We start from the raw sequence: 23,865 nt of genomic DNA, 5'->3' as shown, positions 1-23,865 counted from the left end.
ATATCATTCCTATACTACATCACTGCCAAATTATAATACCATCATGCACAGATATTAACTATACTAGGACTTTCGGAGAGAATTTCTCCCTACAGAATCAGCACACATTTCCCAAACTTTTCCTGCAGTAGCGCTCAAAGTGCTTAGAACCATTACTGTTCGGCCACATGTGTTCCAGTCAAAGAATCAAAGGCTTGGATCCCACTACAGTTATGAACTCACCTAAGTGAGTTGGGACAAGTGTCACTCATTAATAAAATGAAACAGTGGACTAATGTGAAGATGGGCGATACAGAACACTAAAGCACTCTGTGCATGTACTGGACAGTTCCTTAATACAGTACTACAGACCTGCAGACTGTGTAACAACACTACAAAGCTTGTGGAAATATTTCCCATACTGATTAATGCAGAAGCAAATGCCTTTTAATAGTTAAAAAAAATCTTTTTCTTGGGAAAGACAGGTCTTCCAGAGATTCCACAGTGGAGCATGAAAGGCCACTGTTGAGCTTGGTATTCCTGTTTAATTATTTACATCAAGTTAATAAATAGCAGTTATTTCTCTTATGCCATCAAGTTAATAAATACCAGTTATTTTGTCCTACAGCCATCTGGACTAAAATTCACCAACCATCATTCAAGAATCATGACTTACAACATGAAATATGAATGAAACCTGTTGCATTCGGCTAGACTTCGATGTTCTTAGAAAGGCAATGTGTTCCTTCAGTAACAACTTTGGGTGTATTTAGGGCTCAGTCACCCCACTGACAATCAACTGGATTGTTATTAGTCAGAGCACATATCACACTGTGCACTCCTAGCACCTTCTCTGTCCATCCAATGAAGCAGGCTCTTGTCTGTACTAACAAGAACAAATCCAACAAGAGTTGCTGAAATTATGACTCTCTTAAACTCTCAGCTAGTAAGAGCAAGCATTGTTTTCTATATTGTTTTCTGCAAGATGTATTCCCCAAGCAAAGCCTTTCTGACTTTATAATTGCTTCCACCTCCCACCAAATAAGTGGACACTAATGTATTTGCCTTGTTTGGTCAAATGTTATGAATATTGCACAGGTCTTCCCAAAATCATCCCCTCCATTTCCGATGTTCATTGGCGAGTCCCTATGTAGTTAAACAGCACCACTCACACACAAGAGGGGGGTAAGGTTTGCAGAAGTACAACAAATCTTTAGGAAAACCCCTTAAGGGAGAGAACTCCCAAAACAACCCCATGTGGACCAATAACGATCAGTGGCCATAGAATGTCAACTGTTCAAGGAGAGAGAGATAAAAATTGGGTGGGAAGGGGAAATGGAATGAAGTTATTGTGGAGAAGGGCATGACTGACTGACTGGAACCCTGGACAGGAGGATTGTACACTGCAACATTTTGTTACAGGCCCCACACATTTTAAATATATTATGGATGATGGAGCTACAGACTGGTATAGCATCACAGGTGTTGGAATCCAGCTTCCATTTCCAGGGAAGGCCATCCTACTGAGCCTGTAATCTTCAACTTCTATTTTTATGACATGTACCTGAACTGAGACTATTGCAGAGCTTGACCCATTATGAAAATGTACACAGTTCTACCTGACAACCAACATGTACTCTTCTTCTCACGGGCAAACACTGTCCTGCCTAATAAGTCATGTTTCTGGAAAGTCTGTAAGATTTGCATCCCAACCCTATGCATGTTTACCATTGAGTGGTCCTACTGAATTCAAAGTTACTTGCCTCCTAGTAACTGCAACCTTAGCCTTCAAATAAATGGTCATGCTTAGCATGGACAGTGTGCATGTGTAACAAGACTCAAGCAGAAATCCATGTTTTGCAATAGATATAATTTTTGTGTATTTAACTTCAAACTACCCTCTAATGAAACTTGAAATGAATGGTGATGTTAAACATATTCACCATATACTATTTCATATTCCGTTTAATATGGTAGCATTTTAACTAAGGAATTCTACATAGTAAAAGTGAACTTGAGAGGGAAGTTGCAGCAGTTCAACTCAATCTACTTTCACTGCATGGAAACTGTGAAGCATTTTGTTTTTCCAAGCCAGTGTTCATACAATAGTCATACAGACCATTTCTCTCATCTCTGTTAATTCCTTCCAGTCCATGGACCTTCTAGGAAAGACTCAATATCAACTTACAGAGGCAATTTGTACAAAGAAAAGGTTGTCTGACCCTCAATTCAGTAGGCAGTACTATCGCTGAATAACCCAGCTCTCTCAAGAGAAAGGTAGTAAGTTGACATTGACTGCTGTTATGCTTGGTGGACATATTAACATCTAAGTCACTGGAGGACAGGACTTACCCCATATCTGGCAAGGACCTTCCATAGTAGTGAAGTATAACGAACTTCTGTAAACCAGTACTGACTGACAACCTCCTAAGCTACTATCTAGGTTCTTCAGAACACTGGCTAACACCTTTGTACCTGAATTTCAGACACTCGAATAATATCAGGTAACTGGCCAACAAACTCGGAAATAAAAATAATCCTATGACTAGAATGCCATTATAAGGCTTGGATTAAATTCCAAAATGTGTCTGTGAGTTCCCCATTTGAGAACTTGGAATACTGAATCAAATGGATATTGAGCATAATGAAGTCACAAAGCTTGAATACACTCTCACATGTCTTCCTAAGAAACTTGACATTTTCTTAAAATGGCACCATTTCACTCTAGAACACTCAGGAGCATTTGATTCCTCTAGAAGCAATGCTGCAATTGTTGCCAAAGCTGCATCGCTAAACTGCTGAGCAATACCAAAACCTGCAATTCCAGGTGCATAGCGAAATATGAATCCCTCCCCAACCCATACCTAATTATATCACATGGGCAGATCACTATACCTTTTTGTAACAAGCAACATATTAGTCCCAAGAGAAGTAGTTCTTCCTGTTCTAGCCTTGTTGGTGCTTATTCCTCCCCCTGCGTGCCTCACAAGGCAAGTTTGGGCACTATTACTTTAAACACAGAGCATAAAGAAAGAAATGAGCGCTGCACTGAGAAGGAGGAGGAATGACCTTGTAGTTAAGGTGGAAGATCTCCCACATTATTTACTGGATTGCCCCCTTTATGCCCACCCAAGATCCCAGTTTCTCAACCCCCTTCCCAATCTCCAAGGGCCTGACTGGGTATCCCAAATTGTTTTTCATCTTTTGTCCGATACTGATTATAGGGTTACATATAGGGTGGCTCACTTTGCCCTTGCGGCACAAAAATTGAGGGCCAAATATATTATTGATCAAGGCTTTTAAACAATATATAGGCTCTTTCCATGTACGTATATTCAGTTTTACTTCAGTTTTACTGTTTAAGGCTCTAAATTTTGTATAAGCTATTTTGATGAATGTTTTACTCTCCCTCTTCTTAACTTCCGATTAACTTGGTTTTACATGATTTTATGCTTATCTAATTTGTATTTGTATGTTGTGATGGCCTATGGCCTGGCAATAAACTTTGACTTGACTTGACAGTTAAGGTACAGAACTAGAAATCAAAGGCCTAGCTTCTGTACCCAGCTGTTGAACACACACTGCCATTCTGGGCAAGCTACAACCCCGGTAGAAGTAGTGTGGAAGAAAAACTTTAAAAACACAAGTAACTACTAAAACAGAGTAAGCTTTCACTGGTAAAAAGCTACCAGCCAAACATTTCTATACTAGTTCAGTTTCATAGCTGACGTTACAGGTCTGTAACTGGTGGAAGACTTGCTTTGTTCCACACTGTGACAGCTACTAGAATGAGAATGGTGGATTGAGGTGCGCTGAAAAAATGTGGTCTTCTCCACTGCTCCCCATCACAATATGAACACAACACAGCAATTAGTCACTTCATGATCCAGAACTAGGGGGATAATAAGTATGATACAGCAAACCATACATAAACATTATTCAAGCAGAAAGTCAAATACTTTTGTTGCTTCATTTGGTGTTACAGAACAAGGGCCTCTTCCTCAGGAACATAATATATAACAATCAAGAACTGATACACTTAGTTCTTTATGCAAAATTGTCCAATGTGCTTTCTGGTTAAACAAGTGCACCTGCAACAAAATGTTGCAGTGTGGAGTACTCTTTTTCAGTAAGCTGGCCAGCAAACCATGCTCTCCTCTGGGATACTCCATTCTTTTCCCACCCACTTTTCCACTCTCCCTGCTGTGCCCCCCCAAACAGTCAATATTCCATGCCCTGAGTATACTCAATCCTCATTGGTCTATTATCGGAGCTTCCCCCATTTAGGTTCCCACCCTACGTTTTGTATTTCTGCAAACATACCTGGGAGTTTTCCTGAGCCTGCAGACAGCATACCTTCCTCCTTGTGCTGTTTTCAATACAAAGGGATCTACTCCTCTCTGAGCTTGGGAAACAGAGGGAATTCACACACACACTCTATTCCAGTCACTGTTCTCAAGCTGCCTGAAGTGGGTTTTATTCAACTAAGTTCAATTCAGAATAGAACCACTGAAATGAATGGACCTAACTTAGTCATGTCCATTCATTTCAATGGATCTACTCTGAGTAGGACTAGCATTGGATATAACCCAGTATGAATTTTCAGGCAGCACAGCACCCAGATGCATATGTCACCTTCTATTTTACTTTTACCAACTACATTCTTCGCCAAGGGCCATATATAGAAAAACTAGAAAGACAAATGTGCCATCCTCTTCTGGATGGGGTTGCATTTCCCCTTAAGGCAGCGATGGGGAACCTTTTCCCCTACAGATCTTGCTGAACTACAACTCCCATAATGCTTGATTGGCCATGATGGCTATGGCTGATGGAAGTTCAACAACATCTGGAGGGCCAAAGGTTTCCCACCCCTGCCTTAAGGAATAGATTCACAGCTTTAGTGTACTTTTAGGTCTGACCCTTATTTTAGATGTTCATGCAGCATCTGTTCCACAAAGCATCTTTCACCAGTTTTGATCAATATGCCAACTATGATCCTTCTTGACAGGGATCACCTGGCCCTAGATGCCCATCTTTCCAATTACATCCAGAATAGACTATTGCAATGCATTGTGTATGGACCCGCCTTTGAAGACAACCTTAAGAAAAAAGTGAGGATGGATGGTTGCACTTCCTCTTCCGAAAGCTTTTCTGTTTGCTGTTGCTGCTTTGTTATTATGGTGGTTGTATGGATTCTTGACTGTGAATGGTATTCTTTGTAAGCCCATTGAATGTAAGATATCAGTAGTAAGTCTGGATACAGATAAAAATAAAAATAAATAGATAATATATACAACTGCCCATTCACCTTCAATACATTAAACAGAAGTAAACATAAGCTGTCTTCTCTCTCCCCCTCCATTCTTAGCAGAACACAACACAGATGATCTCAAAATGAAATCCAGGACCATATTTTACTATTCTGAGATCAGGGAAATGAAAATACACTGGTAACTATGCTGTATCAAATCACACAAAAAGATTTAACATCTATCATACAGAAAATGGATTTTTACTTTGATGGATCATCTTCATCTTTTTTTAAAAAAGGGCAATTCATTGAAATAGATCAGGCATAAGATGGAGCTAACTAACAGTGAACAAATATCTGTGAAGTACATCTCTAAAGCCAGCGCAAGTAATTTTAATGAAGGTACTAAGTACCAGGAGAATAAGCTTATCAACAAAGATAGTCCAAAATCTAGCCCAAACAAACAGATGCTGGGGATCTATAGTACAGATCCTTGAGGGCCTGCATCTGTCAGAGTGAAAATAAGGACACAAATCTGACCAAGGACAGCAATTAGGAATGCTTGTGCATACTCACCCCCATAGATCTCATACACAACCCCCCCAAAAAAGTTCTCAACTTCATTCTTACAAAGTGGAATGAATTCCTAAACATATGATGTCTATCTGGTGTAATACAGTTGGGTGGGATGAAAGAATTAGAAAACTACTTTCAGCTTTACAAACAAGTTCAAAAAGAGCTGCTATCCTATATATACACTAGTGTAAGTAATTTGTTGTACAACAGTCTTAAAAAAATCAATTGTTTTCCAATTTATAAAAACTTCCGTACCCAATCACCGAGATGCAATTCTTACCCGGCATAGGCAAGCTAGTGACTACAGTGTATTTAGAAGACTAGTTTTCTTACACATATGCATACATCATAGGCTCATTTATTTAGAACAAAGAGTCTTATTTAGAACAGGAGAAGTTCTGCCTACTGAATATAAGCCCCCCTACAGTGTGGTGTAGTGGTTAAGGTGTTGGACTATGACCTGGGAGAACAGGGTTCGAATCCCCACATAGCCATGAAGCTCGCTGGGTGACCTTGGGCCAGTCACTGCCTCTCAGCCTCATGAAAACCCTATTCATAGGATGGCCATAAGTCAGAATCGACTTGAAGGCAGTACATTTACATTTTACAGATATTAATTCTTTGAGAGCACAAAGCTGTTGATCCAGTGCAGATGTAATATTCTTTCCTAACCATGGTTAGGATTTAAAGCATGCCACAGGTCCTCCCCCCTCCATCCCATGAATGTCTTCTTCCCATTCCTTTTCCACATGTTCCACCTGTACATTAACCATGGTTCAAATCAGAGTTTAAGCCAAACTTTGGTAAAAGATAAACTTTGATTAGCATTTCTGTCACTGCAGGCCTAACATGTGCACCATGGTTAGGTCCAGTATGGGCAAGAGGGAAAGAAGGAATTCATGCTTGAAACTGTGTGACATTCATTTCCCAGCCATTACAGTACATGGGAACATGGCATCTTAACACTTTATCAGGACACTGACTATTTGAACAAACATTCAACCAAGCAAAGCATTGCCACTACGGTTTGTTAGTAAAAGTAGTACAGTTTTTTTTAAAAAATTGAAGGGGCACCTGAGTTCAGTTCTCTTGTCAGATTTTCTCCTATTAGTTAGCATTCTCAGAGCCAACAGACAATTGCACTAAATGCCTTGTTTTAGAAGCCTTTTAAACTCGAACACTCCAAGTTCTTAAAAGCTGGAACCTGCTCTCCAGTTAGAATAAGCCTAATTTTCAAATTTGAATCAAAGAAGCTTTAAAAATTCAAAAGGTTTCCTCCTCTTATTCACCACATTTAAAAAGCTTCGGATGCCAGGGAGATTTCTCCCTAAAGGGCACAATTTGTGAATGAACTATTACAGTATTGCCACTCAACATTAACAAAAAAAGAGACAGATGAAATGACAGTGGAAAGAGACCAATTAGTTTAGAACATTGGCAGGAGATTCTGACCAGAAATGGTTCATAAAGCAACAGTCCCATTGGCTCCACAATACATAACTCGATTAAGAGTCTTAGCATAATATTATTACTATGCAAGTTACTGTATAAATTAGCAAAGAGGGAGCTTACAGCCATCTCCAGCAGTAAACTCAGCATTGGACAGACAATGCATTTGGACTTCCCTATCTTTTACTCTCCAGATGCACAAGCTCCAATTCATGGGTGGGCAACAGGGCAGCGTTCTTAGAATCTATCCTGTCAAAAACAAGACGGCCTGCCTTCATGGCTACTGATATATTAAACTGCAAAAGCATGGCATGATATGATTAAAGGAACCAGAAACACAAGCTAGCTCAAAAGCAGTCCTACTAATAAACTTTGGTGCATCAGTTCTGAACAGATTTAGAATACAGACACTGTGGAATTATTTTCCATCTGCTCAGCACTCAGCTTCAAAAGTTCCTAAGCTTCTCCTGTCTCCATGCTGTAGCAGCATTTGAGGAAGAGCAACAGTCCTAAATGTAGCTTGTGAATTCAGACACAACAAACCACAGTTAGTATAGACGTTGGTTGGCAACATCAACTTCAGCTAGATTAATGTCCAGGTTTGGTAATCTCTTTCTTAGTTTGGTAATCTCTTCACAAACTATAGTTTTTAAATTGTTGTGTGTTCAGAGATAATATCACACCATGGTTTTGTTTACAATGAAAGTTATATCCCATCGCACCCCACACAGTAGGCATAGTGCAACTTAACAGCAGAAAATAAAAACCACACACATAAAATACTGTAAGAGCATATCATTAATACAGAAGCAACTAAAAAAGCCTCCTGAAACACTGCCTTATGTGCTGCCTTATGTATTAGCTTAAAAAAAATGAAAAGCCCAAACACACCACTCTCAGGCAGTTGTTCCTCAATCTTTACAAACCATGGTTTAACGTTAAGTCTGAATGCAGTCTGTGGGATCTGAACAAGCCCAGGGAAATAATACAAGGTATATGTGGATAAAGTGTATATTTGATGTAACTTTCCAAGCTTTCAGTATTTTCATTTACAGCTGTAGGCGCTATACAGATTGCCCACCACTATTACAGGAGCCATTTCTCCCTGGAAGGACACTTGTTCAAGTTAAGGATGCACAGCATTTCCTATTTCCAACTATAAGTCGTAATCGACTTGAAGGCACATAACACACATGGCCTGGAACTGCAGGGCTGAGTATCTGTGATAACATTCTAAGCAATTATTTTTTTCGGCAACTATCTTTTCTTAAGCCAGTTATGTCTATAGAGCTGCAACAATATCAAACTCCCGCAATTTTAATTCTGGCACCTAGTAACGTCAAATAATTTTCTTGACCTGGATGCTTACTTCATCTAGCCTGGGGAGGGATGGGACCATGCAGAACCAAATATACATTATTATTCCTGGAGCAATTAGACCACATTTTTCCAATGCTTTGCTACTGTGTTTCTGTCTACACAGCCTCCCATCTTTATAAACTAGTCTAAGCTACATGAGCCAGTATGGCATAGTGGTTAGTGTTGGACTACAACCTGGGAGACCAGGTTTCGAAACCCCACACAGCCATGAAGCTCACTGGGTGGCCTTGGGCCAGTCACTGCCTCTCAGCCTCACAGGAAGGCAATGGTAAACCCCCTCTGAATACCGCTTACCATGAAAACCCTATTCACAGGGTCACCATAAGTTGGAATCGACTTGAAGACAGTCCATTTCATTTTCAAGCTACAGACTCAGTAGACAGCATATCACTGGGGGCTTACAATAATACCCAAATCTGATCACCTGTTTTTAAAAAGTCACAAGGTATTTAAACAGGATAGAGTTTTGGATATCCACTAGTGTACACAATACATATACAAAGCAGGGCAAGCTCCTTTCTACACGGACAATTTTGGCAGCATCACCTTTAGGTACAGAAGACTTTAAACCTATTTGTATAAACCCTAGAAATCACAGGTATAATACCTTACCAGAGTCAGGTAAATCAAACATTTATACCACATTCCAGGCAGCATACAGCCAAAATCCAACATAGCAGAAAACAGGGAGTAAAAAAAGATGTGATTAAAAAATCTACCTGCAGTTAGGGCACAGTTTCCAGTTCCAACATATTACAGTAACACTTAGTACCAAATTAGTCTGAAAGCAACATTGGCATTTCGGTGCTTCACTTCCACAGTTTATTATTGCTATTGAGGGGTAGGGTGTTCAATATCAAGTTGAGGCCAAAATGTATCTTAGTTAAGTTTTTAAAATAACGTTATACTGTATTCCATCAAAACTGGCTGTTGAGAACACAACTACATGGAAGTTTGTCAAAGAGGTGAACACTTAAACCAAGTTGCAAATTTCCACTTTTACTCCTAGATGAAGGTCCAACAGCCAATCTTGGAAGATCAATTTGCATTCCATTTTTAAACTATTTAAGGGGTAGAAGGTGGTCTAGGCTATACAGCTGTTGAAGTATGATCAACATTAGCCAACCATTCCCAAGTTCCACATTTTTTCTAGATTCTCTACAGAGTCTATGCTACTCAGAATTGGTCAGGAACCCTCTAGATTTCCACTCTAGTATACTTGAAGATGGAGAATCTGTTTCCTTTATTCACTTTGACGTTTCCTGGTCAGAAATGTCATAATATGCAGATAATATCTATATCAACCCCAGCAGTAGGCACAGATAGTTGTATCCATGAAATGTTTTGAGAGTTACATTTTTCAGAGTGTTGTTAATTGATTTTGAATATATTGTAACCTCCCATGCAATGCTGAACAGATAAAGTGTGATACTGCTACAATACACAAGGGACCAATCCTGGTTTGTTTAAAGTCAAACAGGTGAACTAAAGAGACTAACAACACACGTTTAGGTTCCACTAAGGTCAAATGGGTCTTCCTCAATAGCATGCCTGTTTAGGATTGCAGCCCAAGTCAAATGTAGCAGTTATAACTGAATCACACAATAGAGAGTTTAAAAAGAAAACAGGAATTAGCTAGTTTCATTTTTGAACTTATTCTGATTTTTTCCCTCCATGCCCCCAGACACTTGGAACATAGATTCACATAAGATTTAAACAGATACTGAACAAAAACCTTACAAAATTTGCATAGTTCAAAAGAACTTTCTCAAGCTCACCTCCATGTTTCAGACAACTTAGCCACCAAGATGGGAAGAGCAGGACCTCTTCCATAATTCTAGATAACCTGGTGCCCTCAAGACATTGTTGAACTAAACTCGCATTAGCCCCAGCCAACACAGTGTGCTGGTTGATGCGAGCTGTAGTTCAACAACATCTGGAGGACACCAGGTTGGCAAAGGCTGCCGTGGTGGCTGGAGCTGGTGGGAGCTGCAGTCCAGCAACATCTGGAGGGCACAAGGCTGGCATATATCATTCCCTTCCCTCTAACCCCCTCTCAAAAGATGCCAGCATGCATCTAAATAGGAAGTTGTTTTGAAGAGAACCATTTTGACGTACAAATTTCAGCTCATACTAGCTACCCATTAATTCCAGATGTTCTCACATTAATAGCCTCACAGCTAAAGCCGTAGCCTCAAACAATCTCAAGACTATAAACTCAATTTTAACCATGAATGGGATACAAAAGTGCTATAAAGGAACCAGGCCTTCTCTAATGTAATGAGGTCAGCATCACAATGTGTGAGCAAGCCTTGGCTTGCCGCATGGAGGGCCTTCTTACATATTTCAGTTTTTAGGATACACCAAAGATATTTTATACGAACCCTTGAAAGTATAACTGAATATGCCTCATTCAAGTAATTCAGGAGGCCACTATCGGCTGTAGGCTCCTTGTTAAGTGCACCTGGCTTTGCTGACCTGTAGTTTGTAAAATAGTACCAAGAAATGCTCTCAAAGGCTCAGCTCAACACACAATCATTACATCCTGCATTGTGCAAAATGCCCAATCTTTTTAAAACCCCAATTCAACAGAATTAGTCTGACGGTGAGAAGCCTTTCATGGTGAGAATCTACTTCCTTCCCCTTCCTTCCTCTTTTGCCTCCCCCATGTCAAGTTCTAGAATTGCAAGCTCCTTGGGACAGAGGCCATTCTTCTTGCTGCTCCTGTAACAGCGCCAGCGTTATATAAAGGTTTTAACAAGTTTTTTTTTAATGAGCCGAAGAAAACTCAAGCAAAACGTGTATTTTTATTTTTCAAAAATATGCTCGGAGTTGAGCCAATTCAAGACTGACCTTACCATGATAATTAAAAACACAATTAAAGCTAAGGGTAAGTCTGCAGAAGAGTTGTAATACTTTGAACTATTATTTGAACAAATCCTGACCTAGAACCTGGAAAACAGGTAGTAGATCAGGAGAGAATATTGGCTTCTCATCAGTCCAATAGAACAAGACTACATAAGTGCCAAACAGTCCAATATAATTATCCATTACATATTTACTGAATAGCTTCATTTTTAAATATTCCAAATTTACTTATGATACTGAATAGTTACTTGCTGAGCATTTTATCTCCAGCAGGAAAACACCATCCATTTCTGTGTCCCTCTATTCATCACCCCTTATTGTTACAGCAGATGCTTCATTCAAGTAACTGCTCCTATATTAAAAGCAGACTTTCAACTCTCCCCCCTCAAAAAAACTGTACTGCCTTTCGGAATAAAATGATAATTTTGAAAATATTTAATTATAATATTTGTACCATTTCTGGTTCTGCAGCTACAGTTTCAACTATGAAAAGGGTCAAGTTTTACTAGAAACAGATGAACTCTTACAAACTTGAGAGAAATCACTTATACCCGGGAAAGTCACAAAACCAAACACAAATTGGTTTGACAGAAAAGCATGCACACACACACTCCATTGTTGCTTCAGCCCTATAGAATCTATTCCAGGCTGCATAAGGCTTAACAAGCAAAATAAATCCAAGGTACAACAAAATGCCATCGCCGCCTCTTTTGTTCGGGCACAATGCAACGAGGGCAGCCTGTCTGTGGATCTGCTGCTGCTGAACCTCCTCAAGGTCACAGCCAATTTCAGCTGTGGAATTAAAAAAAAGACAGAAAGTGGCAGTGATGCTCTGGGTGATGGCTGGTAGAAAAAGCAGAGTGTAAAAGTTTATGAGCTCATCAGGATTGTTGTACCATTACATCAGAGGCAATTATAAATGGCCAAGAGCAGGAGATGGGGAGCCAATCAGATCACAGATAGGATGTCAACCTAAGACCAACTGTCTCCTGGCTTTGACAGAAGGATTTTACCTCCATAATTCAAATCCCAAACCAAAGCAATCTGCACTTACTACTCCAATCACTGAACTGTTTACCAGCATTTTCAAGCAGAAGCTCAAGACACTAGGCTATCTAAAAAGGCTGCTCAAAAAATGGCTTCAACTAGCCTAGACAAGAGGAGGATGTCAGAGCGGGTCACTTGTCCTCTTCTTACCCCCTGGAAGGGCAGGAATCGCTCAGTTAAACCCACACCAGGAGGGGAGAAGTGAGCCACAAAAGAGTGGAGCATACCAGAACTGATCACCAGCAATCTGCTCTGCACACCCTTTCCTTTTTTTTCCCAACCCGGCAACATAGAGCTATTTTTGCCACCCCAACCCCTCCCTCCCCAGAGGTGGTGGCGGCAAGCCTTCTCCCTCCCCACCACTCCTGGGACCCCCCTAAAAGCCTACAGCCAACAGAGGAAAGGGGAGAAAGAAGAAGGGATCTCTCCAAGAGAGCTTACACAAAGGCTGGGAAAAGGAGGAAGGGAAGGCAGAGAGGCAGCCATTTTAGAGACAAGAGGAAAGAGACAGACAATGGCAGCTCCCTAGCAATGTGGGCCTTAAGAAGACCAGATAAAGCCTACCACGTTAAAGGCCACCCCCAGCCTCAAAGAGAGGTGCGCTCACCTCCTGCCCTTGCCCTCCCGTGGTCACAGGCGCCCTCAATCCCCTGCCCCTAATCCCAGGCCAGCTGCCCACCCAGCCCCCAGCCCATGTGCGCCCACAGCCCCTGTCCTCTCCCCACCCTCTCTCTTGCCTTTTTACCTGCTGAGTTCTGGTGAGCGGCTGTCCCCCTCCAGCGCTGCTGCTCCCGGGACTCATGGGGGCATGGAGACTCCTTTGTTGGCCTCCTGTAGTTGCTGCTGCCCAGCCCTGGCTGGTGCCCCCGGTGTACTGAGAGGCAATGTCCGCTGCTGCCGGGGCCTTGGCCGTCGCTCCACCATCCTGGGGCCCGCTCCCGTAATCGGACCCAGGGTATCCTTGGTAGCCCCGAGCCGAGCTTGGGGAGGTGAGCAGCTGGTTGAGGGTGGGGGTCGAAGTGGGCTGCGGCGTGGCGCCCCCGCCGCTGCCTCCTCCTGCACTGCCTCCTCCGGCCGAGGGCCCCATGGCCCCGAAACGCTGCTGCTGGAAAGCCGACGCCGGAGGTTTGGCCCCGGCTTGTGCGGGGCTCTGAGCGTTTCCCCGAGGGGAACTCAGGGCGTAGGCCTGAGGGGGAGGCGGGTAGGCGCCAGCGCTGCGCCCGGCTGCAGGGTAGTAGGAGTTGTACTGGTGGTTGGGGAAGCCGTGATCCGTACTGCCGCCGCCACCGCCGTGAGAGTTCTGGGGAGGAGGCGGCCCCGGGGGGGCCCCCGCGGGCCCCGAGTACGGCTGATCCAGGCCCCCGCTCTGCAGCGCTGCCATGCCAGGGCTTTGTTGTCCGCCATGTTGGTGGAAGGCAGCGGCCGCGGCGACAGCCACAGCCTGGGCGCCTCGACCGTAGGGCTGCCCGAAACCGTAAGCTGGCGGGGGCAAGGCGGCCGGATGAGTAGGGGGAGGCTGCTGCTGCGGCGGCGGCGGCTGTTGCTGCTGCGGCGTCCCCACCCCGTCGCTGCTGTTGCTGCCGCCACTAACACCACCACCACCGGGCGGCTCCGGGAGGTTATTGTTCAGTGTGGCGACGGGCCTAGGGCCTGGGTTCCCGTTGGAACTCTTCAGGTCGGGCTCGGCCCCTGCGCCCCCACCATTACTCTCGGCCCCGTCCTGCAGTTCCTTTCCCGGGGGACCATCACTTTCCGACTGCTTCTCTCCGCCGCGCTCTGCCGCTGCCGCCTCGCCCCCCGCCTCCTCCGACGAACAATCCCGCTGCTGAACCTCCGCTTTCTTCAGCTCGGATGGAGCCGGAGCACCCAAGCTGCTTGCGGCGGCGGGGGCCACCTGAGCAGCCATGATCCCCCCTCCCCACCCAGCCAGCCCCCCTCCCCCGCCTCCTCCTGCCCCCCCGACCTACTCCCTGCTTGGCCGGCCGGCCGGCACAAGGCCTCACCGCTCCTCTCCTCCTCCTCGTCCTCCGCGCTCAGGCGGCGGCGGGCTCCTCGGGACAACGGGGTTTCATTCCTCCCCCAGCACGGCGAGCGAGGCGCGGAGAGCTCCGGCGGGCTGGACACGGGTGCGAGGGGCCTGGCCCCACTGTGCCTTCTCGCTCAGTTGCAGCCGGCGGAGAAAGGGGGAGGAGGAGGAGGAGGAAAGGGGGAGGGGGGACAGGACGGGGCTCCCGGTGTGGGAGAGGAGGAAGGGAAGGGGGGACACGGTGGGCGAGGGAGAACCGGACGGACCCCCGTTCTCGGAGCCGGACGGTACGGCCGGAGCGGCTAGAGTAGGCGAGCCGAGTGGAGGCAGTTTCCGACTCTCGTCCGCCGAGTCCTGCTCACTCCGACACGAGGCTCAGCACTGCCATTTTACCCAGCGCCGCGGCAGCCTGCCAAACCCGGACTGGAATCTGGCCCGGACTGGAGCTTTCTTCCCCTCCCCCCTCACAAAGGAGGAGCTGCCAGGCCCTTGGACGCTTTCAACTCGACAAGGCTGAAGCTTGAAGCTAAAACAGCAGCCTGCCGCTCGCAAAATCCGCCACGGATCGGCGGCAGAGGGAGCCGAGCTCAGCCTTGAAGCCACAAAAGGAAGCTTCTCTGCTGACAAAACACAAGGCGGGTTGGAGGAACCTAGGTGAAGAGAACGGCTCAGGGAGTCCTATTCCCGCCAGTTCTCACTCAGAAGCTTCGGAAGGGAAGGCTCCTGGACGTTCTCTGTAGCTCAAGGCACAAAGACTCCGGTAAACCAGGCAAAGCCAGGGCTGGTGCCTTTAAGGGGAAAGGGGATTAGCGAGGCCCAGCATAAAGGGCCTGACAGAAGGACAGCTAGAACAGATCAAACTTCGAGGAGGATATCCAAGAAAATTCACACTATGACTATTGTTATCAGGAATGTAGGCTATACATTTTGATACCTCTTAACTAGAACATTTTTCTGTATTTTCATGCTTCTTGCAGACTGAACTTCAAACATGCTGTTCTAAGGACACTGAATTGGGCTAAATCCCACTTACTTTAGGGGGACCTGCATAACCATGTGTACAGTTGTGCTGCACAAAATCCATTGCAACAAATGGGTGGCGATGGCCATATTTTGCTAATTATCCTACTAGCCCTTCTGAGAAAATGGTCAGTTATTTCATTCAAACACAACTAATAAGTGAACTTCTCTATGAATTACTGTTTAGGACTGCAGGCAATTCTGGGACATCCTCTTTGCCCATAAGATTTTTTTCATCAATAACATCACCACATAAGCCCAGTGGCCTGCAGAAATCTCTTCCAATGTTGTAATGGTTTGCAGGGTGCAGGGCTCTGATTACATGCCACATGAGCAATGTAAGAAGCAATGTGTGAGGGTCATGTGTACCACTCAGTCTCTTGCTGAACACCAGATGTGTACCCTTCCAATGAAGCAGGATCTTGTAAATCCAAACATCTACTAGTTGCCTTCATCATCATATAGATTATAGGCAAACAGCAGAAATAATGCAAGGTGCACCTCACAAAAACAAGTAATAAGTTTAGTAAAACAAATTCACATGTCTCAAACAAGCATAAAAGAAAAGACCAATGTGCACTATTTCCAGCCTAGTTGACTTGGATGAAAATGCCTTCCTTACTGCACAAACCACAATACAACAACACAGAAGCAAAATCCAACGACCCAGCCTTCTTAGCCCTCTACAAATTCACTCACCCAATAACCTCTTTCAGTTAACCCAGGATCCCCAGTTATGAGTTCAAATGAAGAACAGTAAGCCATAGGAAGCACCAGGGTAAGCTATTACACAGCATCCTTTATGCATTTGACCAGTTCAATCAAAAGTTAGTGGTTCTTCTCCCATTTCTCTTTTATGCTGGCAGAGTAACTGAGGTACTGCTCTCACTTCACTTCAGCTTCTAGAATGTAAAAATATGAAGTATTCCAGCTGAGCTCTCTTAAAACCAAAGCTACCTCTCCCTTTCAGAGATTTTGGACAGGGTAACTAGTTAACTTACCTAGTACAGTAGGGCCCCACTCATACAGCGGGTTACGTTCCAGACCCCCGCCAAAAAGCAAAACCCACCTAAAAGCGGAACTCATTCAATAGAACAGCGCCCGACACCCGAAAAATGCCGTAAAAGCGGAACAAGAGTCGTATGAGTGGGGATCCCCTAATGGATAGGCTTCCTCAGTAATGCTTCTTCAACACATACTCCCCAACTTAAAGGTGGGCAGGCTTTTTCCTTCTCAAAAACCTAAGTGTTTCCTAGGTGTATAGCCAGTGGCTTTTTCCCTATTACTGTCTTGACAAGAGCCATAAGTCAGTGTTAGAGCACATGTTTTGTATGCAGCAGTCTTAGGTCCAATCCCTGGCATCTTCAGGTAGGGCAGGGAAAGACTCCTTTCTGAAACCCTGGAAACTACAACAAACCAGTGAAGCCAATATTGAGCAAGATGCACCAATGGTCTCATATGGTATAAGAGAGCTTCCTATGTTTCATTTGGGCTGTCCATTATCCATTTTCAATTAGGACTGCAACTTTTACTCAGAAACATTAATCAATTACAAACTTTCACTAAGGGTACCCACCATTAATCACTCTTACACAGTAATGGAATGTCTCTTCTATATAGATGCATGCCCTTAGAATAAAATGTTCTCTTCAAAACAACTTTTATTCATTTGCAAATTTATGCAGATTTAACAACTAGATTACACCTTTTCTGATTACTCAACCAACAGCACAATCCTAACCATGGCCTACTCAAAGGCTGCAATCCTAACCACACCTGGGAGAAAGCTCCATTGAACTTAGTTAGACTTGCTTGTAAATTGACATGGTTTGGATTGTAATATTTCTTTAATCAAGTGACAGGTCTGCTTTTAAAATATTGGATCAGGCTACTGCTCTAGCGCTGCTTTGCTCTTTTAAGGGCATCATCTTTCTAACAGTCACATATCAGAGATCTAAATAGTATGCCACATACACACAATTACTATCTTCTACAACTTACTGTCTTTGTTATGGACTTTAATTGTGGTGAGCTGCTTTGAGAGCCAATCTTGGCAGAAAAGCAAGTTATAAATATAAAAAAATAAAATGTGTAAATATGATCTAATACGTTTATGGTATGTTTGAGGTTCCACACAAGGACTAATGCAAAAGTAAAATTGAGAACAAAACATTTTAACTATATACAGTACATCTGCATGGTAGAATGGATCCCATCAGGACTTTAATCCATAGCAGAAAACTGGAGTAAAAGTCAGCAAAGACCAATAGGTAGTGATTCTGACTGCATATTAGAGCAACAAACCACACTGCAAGCTTTAAGATAGCGCACAGATAGCAGATTTTACAAAATAAATAAAATTATAGCAATAGGATTTTTAAAAAATGAAACAATTGTGGCTATGCTCAAGCATTTGTGCTGTAAAGGTACCAGTCAAGATCAACCACTCAGTATGTCAAGTTCTACACAAATCCAGAAAATGCAATTCTTGACTAATTTTTTTTTAAAGTCTAAATGAAATACAAGTTGCTATTTAACCAATGCCAGCTTCACAAACATTACTGGACAGCACAGACTCTAGAATTATCCAAGGCTATTCAGATGCCCTAGATATGTCTATGTGTGGCCATCTGCTCTAGGTACGTGCATATACATTTCATCCCACAGAGTCATAGATAGCAGAGTTCAAAGGGGCCTATAAGGCCATCAGCTCCAACCACCTGTTCAAAGCAGGAATCCAAATTAAAGCATACCCAACAGGTGGCTGTCCAGCTGACTCTTGAATGCCTCCAGTGTTGGAGAGCCCATCTCCTCCCTAGCTAATTGGTTCCACTGTTGTACTGCTCTAACAGTTATGAAGTTTTTCCTGATGTTCAGCCAAACTCTGGCTTCCTTTACTTGAGCCCATTATTCCATGCCCGGCACTCTGGGATGATCAAGAAGCAATCCCGACCCTCCTCTGTGTGACAACCTTTCAAGTACTTGAAGGAGTGCTATCATATCTCCTTTCAGTCTTCTCTTCTCAAGGATAAATATGCCCATTTCTTTCAGTCTCTCCTCAATGGGTTTTGTTTCCAGTCCCCTGATCATCCTTGTTGCCCTCCTCTGAACCCGTTCCAGTTTGTCTGCATCCTTCTTAAAGTGTGGCGTCCAGAACTGGACACGGTACTCAATATGAGGCCTAACCAGTGCTGAATGTAGGGGAACTAGTACCTCACATTATTTGGAATCTATACTTGTGTTAATGCAGCCTAAAATAGCATTTGCCTTTTTTGCAGCCACATCACACTGTTGGCTCATATTCAGCTTATGATCAATAACAATCCCAAGATCCTACTTGCATGTAATATTGCTAAGCCAAGTATTCCCCATCTTAAAATGATGCATTTGGTTTATTTTTCCTAGGTGTAGAACCTTGCACTTATCCCTGTTAAATTTCATTCTGTTGTTTTCATTCCAATGCCCCAGCCTATCAAGATCACTTTGAATTTTGTTTCTTTCTTCCAGGGTATTCCTTCCAATTTTGTATTATCTGCAAATCAGATAAGCATTCCATGCACCTTCTAATCCAAGACATTAATAAAATGTTGAAGAGCACTGGGCCCAGGACTGAGCCCTGCAGTATCCCACTCATTACCCCCCCCGTTTAAGAAGGAACCATTGATAAACACTCTTTGAGTTCAATTCTGTAGCCAGCTGTGGATCCACCTGACGGTTGTTCCATCCATCCCACATTTAGCTAGCTTGCTAATCAGAATACCATGGGACACTTTGTCAAAAGCTTTGCTTAAGTCAAGATATATTATGTTCACAGCATTCCCACAGTCTACCAGGGAGCTTACCTGATCAAAAAATGATATAAGATTAGTCTGGCAGGATTTGTTCTTGACAAATCCATGTTGGCTTCTAGTAATCACTGCATTGATTTCAAGGTGCTTACAGATTGACAGCTTTATAATCTGCTCCAGAATTTTCCCAGGGCTTGATGTCAGACTGACTGGTCTGTAGCTCCCAGGTTTCTCCTTTTTGGAGGTAGAGACTACATTAGCCCTCCTCCAGTCATCAGGCACTTCATCCATCCTCCATTATTTTGTAAAGATTATAGACAGTGGTTCTATGAATTCTCCAGCCAGTTCCTTCATTACTCTAGGATGCAGTTCATTGGGCCCTGCAGCTTTTAACTCATTCCAAGTAATTAGGTATTCCCTGACCATTTGTCTATCAATCCCAAGCTACATTCCTGCCCCTTCAACTTCTGCTTCACGCTTGCCAGGAGGATCATAGACGCTATTTTGGGAGAAGACTGAGCCAAAGTAGGAATTGAGCACTTCTGCCTTTTCTTTGTCATCTGCTATCATTTTGCCATCCTCATTGAATAGCTAAACCACCCTTTCTTTTCTCTGTCTTGTACTGTGGACGTACCTGAAGAAAGTTTTTTTGTTGCTTTTTGCATCTGTCGTTAATCTTAGTTTGTTCTCAGCTTTAGCCTCCTGACATCATCCCTGCAATTCCATGCGCTCTCTCTGTACTCTTCCTTTGTAGCCTGGTCTTCCTTCCACTTCCTGTATGTATTTTTGTTTGTTTGTTTTCATTTCATCTCTAAGCTTTCTGTGAAGCCACATCAGCTTCTTCTGCTGTCTTCGACCTTTTTTCCTTGTTGGAATTGTTTGCAATTAGGCTTTCAGAATTTCCTTTTTTAGAAACTCCAAGCCATCTTGGGCTCCTTTTCTCATTAGGGTCACTTGCCATGGGACCTTACTTATCATTGTTCTAAATTTATTAGGCCTCCTTATATCTCAAAGATGTTCTAAGGCCAGGTAATGAGTTCATGACAGAGGCAAGATTAAAATTAGGAACTTCTGATAGCTCAGTCTAGTAGCACTTACACCATGACAGCTCTCAGAATGTGAATGTTGACAATGCCAGACAATTGATAGTTACAAAATTAATCTGGGATTGTTAGCATTTGTGTAAATGCCAAATTTTGGATTTTCCATGTCATTAAATAGATGCGTCTGCCAGCAAACTATACAATGCTAAGAATGCTATGCAACCTAATAAACATTTGTTCCACAATTGTCCCATAGATTCTCAGTGAAGTAAGTGGGACTTGAACTATTCCAGTATATACAGCTTGAAGAGTGTACCACACAATAAATGTATATAGACACTAGAATACAATTTCTTTGCACTTAGGAAAACATTTCCCTTACTCATCTGTGAAAGATGGGACAGACCATGGAACTAGGAATGGGGCAAATCTACCAATTCTGATTTCTCTGTTTCTCATGTTTATAATCTTCAGTTTTTCAAATTTCAGTTTGATATACTTTTTTAAAGTCCTCATTAAATTCATCAGCATTTTAGTGCAAATGTCTCCTAATATACAAATGTTTGTACACTTTTTGTGAACAATTTTCCCTAATATAATACATTTCATGTTATTTCCACTAATATAGACATTTCTATGCCCATTTTATCTAGTGTATGCATTTTTGTACACATTAATTGGTTCAAAAACTACATTGCAAAATTAAGATAAGTGCAGATTTTGAAGGGTGCTTGTGATTTGGTTCACATATTGTTTCAGGAAATGCAAAATAGGTAGATTCACCCTTAAATGCAAACTAGATTGAATTACTACCCTGTATGGAACTGACCTCACAAATACAGCTATACTGAAGCATTCTATTAATTCCAAACTATGGTATTTGAAACACCATAGTTCTATGGCCCTTTATTTTGCTCAACCAATCCTCTGCCTCAAACCTACAAATCTTCTTGGAAGAATGAATACTTCTTCTGTTACTACTAATTTTTTATTTTGTACTAGCAGAAAGCTAGTTCTTGGTACAAGAACACAGAGTGGCATGACCACTGATCAGAAGGCTTAAAAACATTTACTTGACAGTAAGCTCAGAATTCAATTGTATTTACTTCCTATGAGTTCACTTTGGATCATATTGTTGGTAACACGAATCAAGATGAAGACGACAGATTTCATCAAGAGCAATAGGATTAGAGTGAGATGACTGATAGAAAGACAGAACAGCGAGCCTTTTATAATCTTGGAAAGGCTTTTTAAAAGGTTGATTTTGAGGAGATACAAGTAAGGGAGGAAGTGCTATTCTGTTCTTAGGGGAAAGCATGGCCAAAGACAGAAAAGTGGAATTAGAGGAGGCTGATGGCAGCTGAGCTTGCATGGAGCAAAGAGATGAGTAGGGATGATAGGATAAGGCCAACTGATTTTTGTAAACCTAGAAGACAAACAGTATGAAATCATGAATAATTTAGCATGCCACCACTTTACCCATTTTAATAAGGTCTATAGTGCATGTGAAAATTTAATTTGTGCATATAACATTTTCACTACTTGTTCATGACAAGCTCAGTGCACTCAGGTCTGAGATATAGCGACTGGCCCAAGGTCACCGAGCGGGCTTCATAGTGGAATGGAGAACCTGGGTTAGTCTATATCTTAGCTTGACACTCTAACCGCTACATTGTTCTTTTTTTGAAGGGAAAGGAAAATAGGAAGGTTCTTTATACCAAAGCTAGACCATTGGGCCATCTTGCTCAACACTGACTATAGCACTGGCCTTCAACCTTTTCAGATGTGAGAATCTCTGTTAGCCCAAACATGCATTTTGGGATCAATTTCTTATTCTTTTTAACCACATCATAGTACTGCTGGTGAGAAATACCTTAGATCAGGCTGCAACCCAATAGTGGGTCCTGACCCACTAGCTGAAGACCAATGACACTGACTGGCATCAGCTCTCCATAGTATCAGAAAGGGGTTGGGAGTGCCAGAGATAGACCCTGAGGCCTTTTCCATGCAAAACATTTGCTTTACCCCTCAGCTATAGCCCTTTTTGTGTATTGTATTCTAACTTTGTGCCTGTTGTTTTATATTGTTGCAAACAGTGCTGATGAAGGACAGTTTAAGGCATATTTTAAATTAAAATAGAATAAAATTAGCTTAAGAGGAAAGGCTGCAGGAAGCCAAATCCTCCTTTCTTAGCAGGATGGTTGGTCACAAACGTGGTGTTATTTACTGAGCACATGGCCTCCACAGCGGTGCCAGTTCCTGCTTGCTTTGATATCATGGTTCAGCTAACTTAAGTCTCCCAGATGGCAGTACAGACCACCACCACTAGGTTGGCTCCTATTAAGTAGAGTTTCATGAAAGTAGTCCTGCCATTTAACATAGCACCAAGGCAGTTTAGGAAACCTGGTATAGATTAGGGTGCTAAAAAAGAGGAATAGGGCTTCTCTCATAAAACACATTCTGCCAACTGTGTGATGGCAAACGTGGACTGAATTGTTGACATGGAAACAGGATTGGGACACACTGTCTCCCTCATGCAGTGCACATACACACACACACACACATACCCCTTATCATCATCCCTGGCCTCTAAGCAGTCTGCAAACATGGCATGGATTGATGATCTCCAGGAATAGGATAACATTTTAGCAATAAATGCTTCCAAGGTTGAAAGCAGGAGCAGAGGAGAAAAGAAAAAGGGAGGGAGAGAAAATATAAGGCACAGACTGACTCAAATGCACAGCATTCTGAGATACCACAGGACCAAGAACAGGAGATCCATCTATTATTTATAATTAATAGAGCGAGTTACAAGATGTGGAATGGAATCACAGGAGAGTCGGGTAATGTTACAGAATACAGAATATAAAAGTGGATAATAAGTAGTTTTGAAGCAAAATTATAAATATGCAATGCTTTGGATGTAAGCTGACATTCCTATCCTCTCTTTTCTGCATCATCTCCCTATTATTTTAATTATAAAATATTGTATTACACTCTTTACAGCGCTTGAAGATATCAAAATAATTTCCAAATAATATAGAATGTGTTGAGCTCTTAATTGGATACAGAAGCTGCAATGCATTGTTGCTAAGTACCATCAAGATCTATCAGCCTTCACACTCTTCTCCACTCCCAGCACTGACACAATGGTACTAGGGGACATGGAGAAAAAATGTTACAGTGAACACTGATGTGGAGTTTGAGCATAAGGTAACTATGCATTTGCGGAACACAAGCTGCAACCCTCAAAGAGTGGCATGGATTTTAAATGTGAGCATGCTTTCATTAAAGTTAGCAACATGGTTTGGGGAAATGTAACAAGTTGGGGACCCAGCAGGTAGTTAAACCTGGTCACTAATGTTTTATTATGTTTTTACAGTGAGTTCCAAAACTTTCAGCTGCATATCAAAAGACAAGAAATTGGACCAAGTCTGA

At 42.6% G+C, this 23,865-nt stretch overlaps 1 protein-coding gene across 2 annotated transcripts in view; it reads right to left on the bottom strand.

The window, feature by feature from the left end:
* The window catches only part of ARID1A (AT-rich interaction domain 1A), a 134,825-nt gene that overhangs the window by 85,528 nt on the left and 25,432 nt on the right, over positions 1–23,865 (bottom strand). Inside the window, exon 1 of one of the 2 annotated variants that reach the window (XM_061598057.1) lies at positions 13,296–15,154. The exons of the other annotated variant lie outside the window; for it this stretch is intronic. Within the exon in view, the coding sequence (XP_061454041.1) occupies positions 13,296–14,456 (1,161 nt within the window). The 5' untranslated portion in view covers positions 14,457–15,154. Of the gene's footprint in view, positions 1–13,295; positions 15,155–23,865 lie in introns of those variants that run through there. 2 annotated transcript variants of the gene reach the window in all.

This window comes from Rhineura floridana, chromosome 15 (assembly GCF_030035675.1).
Source record: "Rhineura floridana isolate rRhiFlo1 chromosome 15, rRhiFlo1.hap2, whole genome shotgun sequence".
Taxonomy (NCBI): Eukaryota; Metazoa; Chordata; class Lepidosauria; order Squamata; family Rhineuridae; genus Rhineura; species Rhineura floridana.
This window is presented reverse-complemented; position numbering and strand designations above follow the sequence as displayed.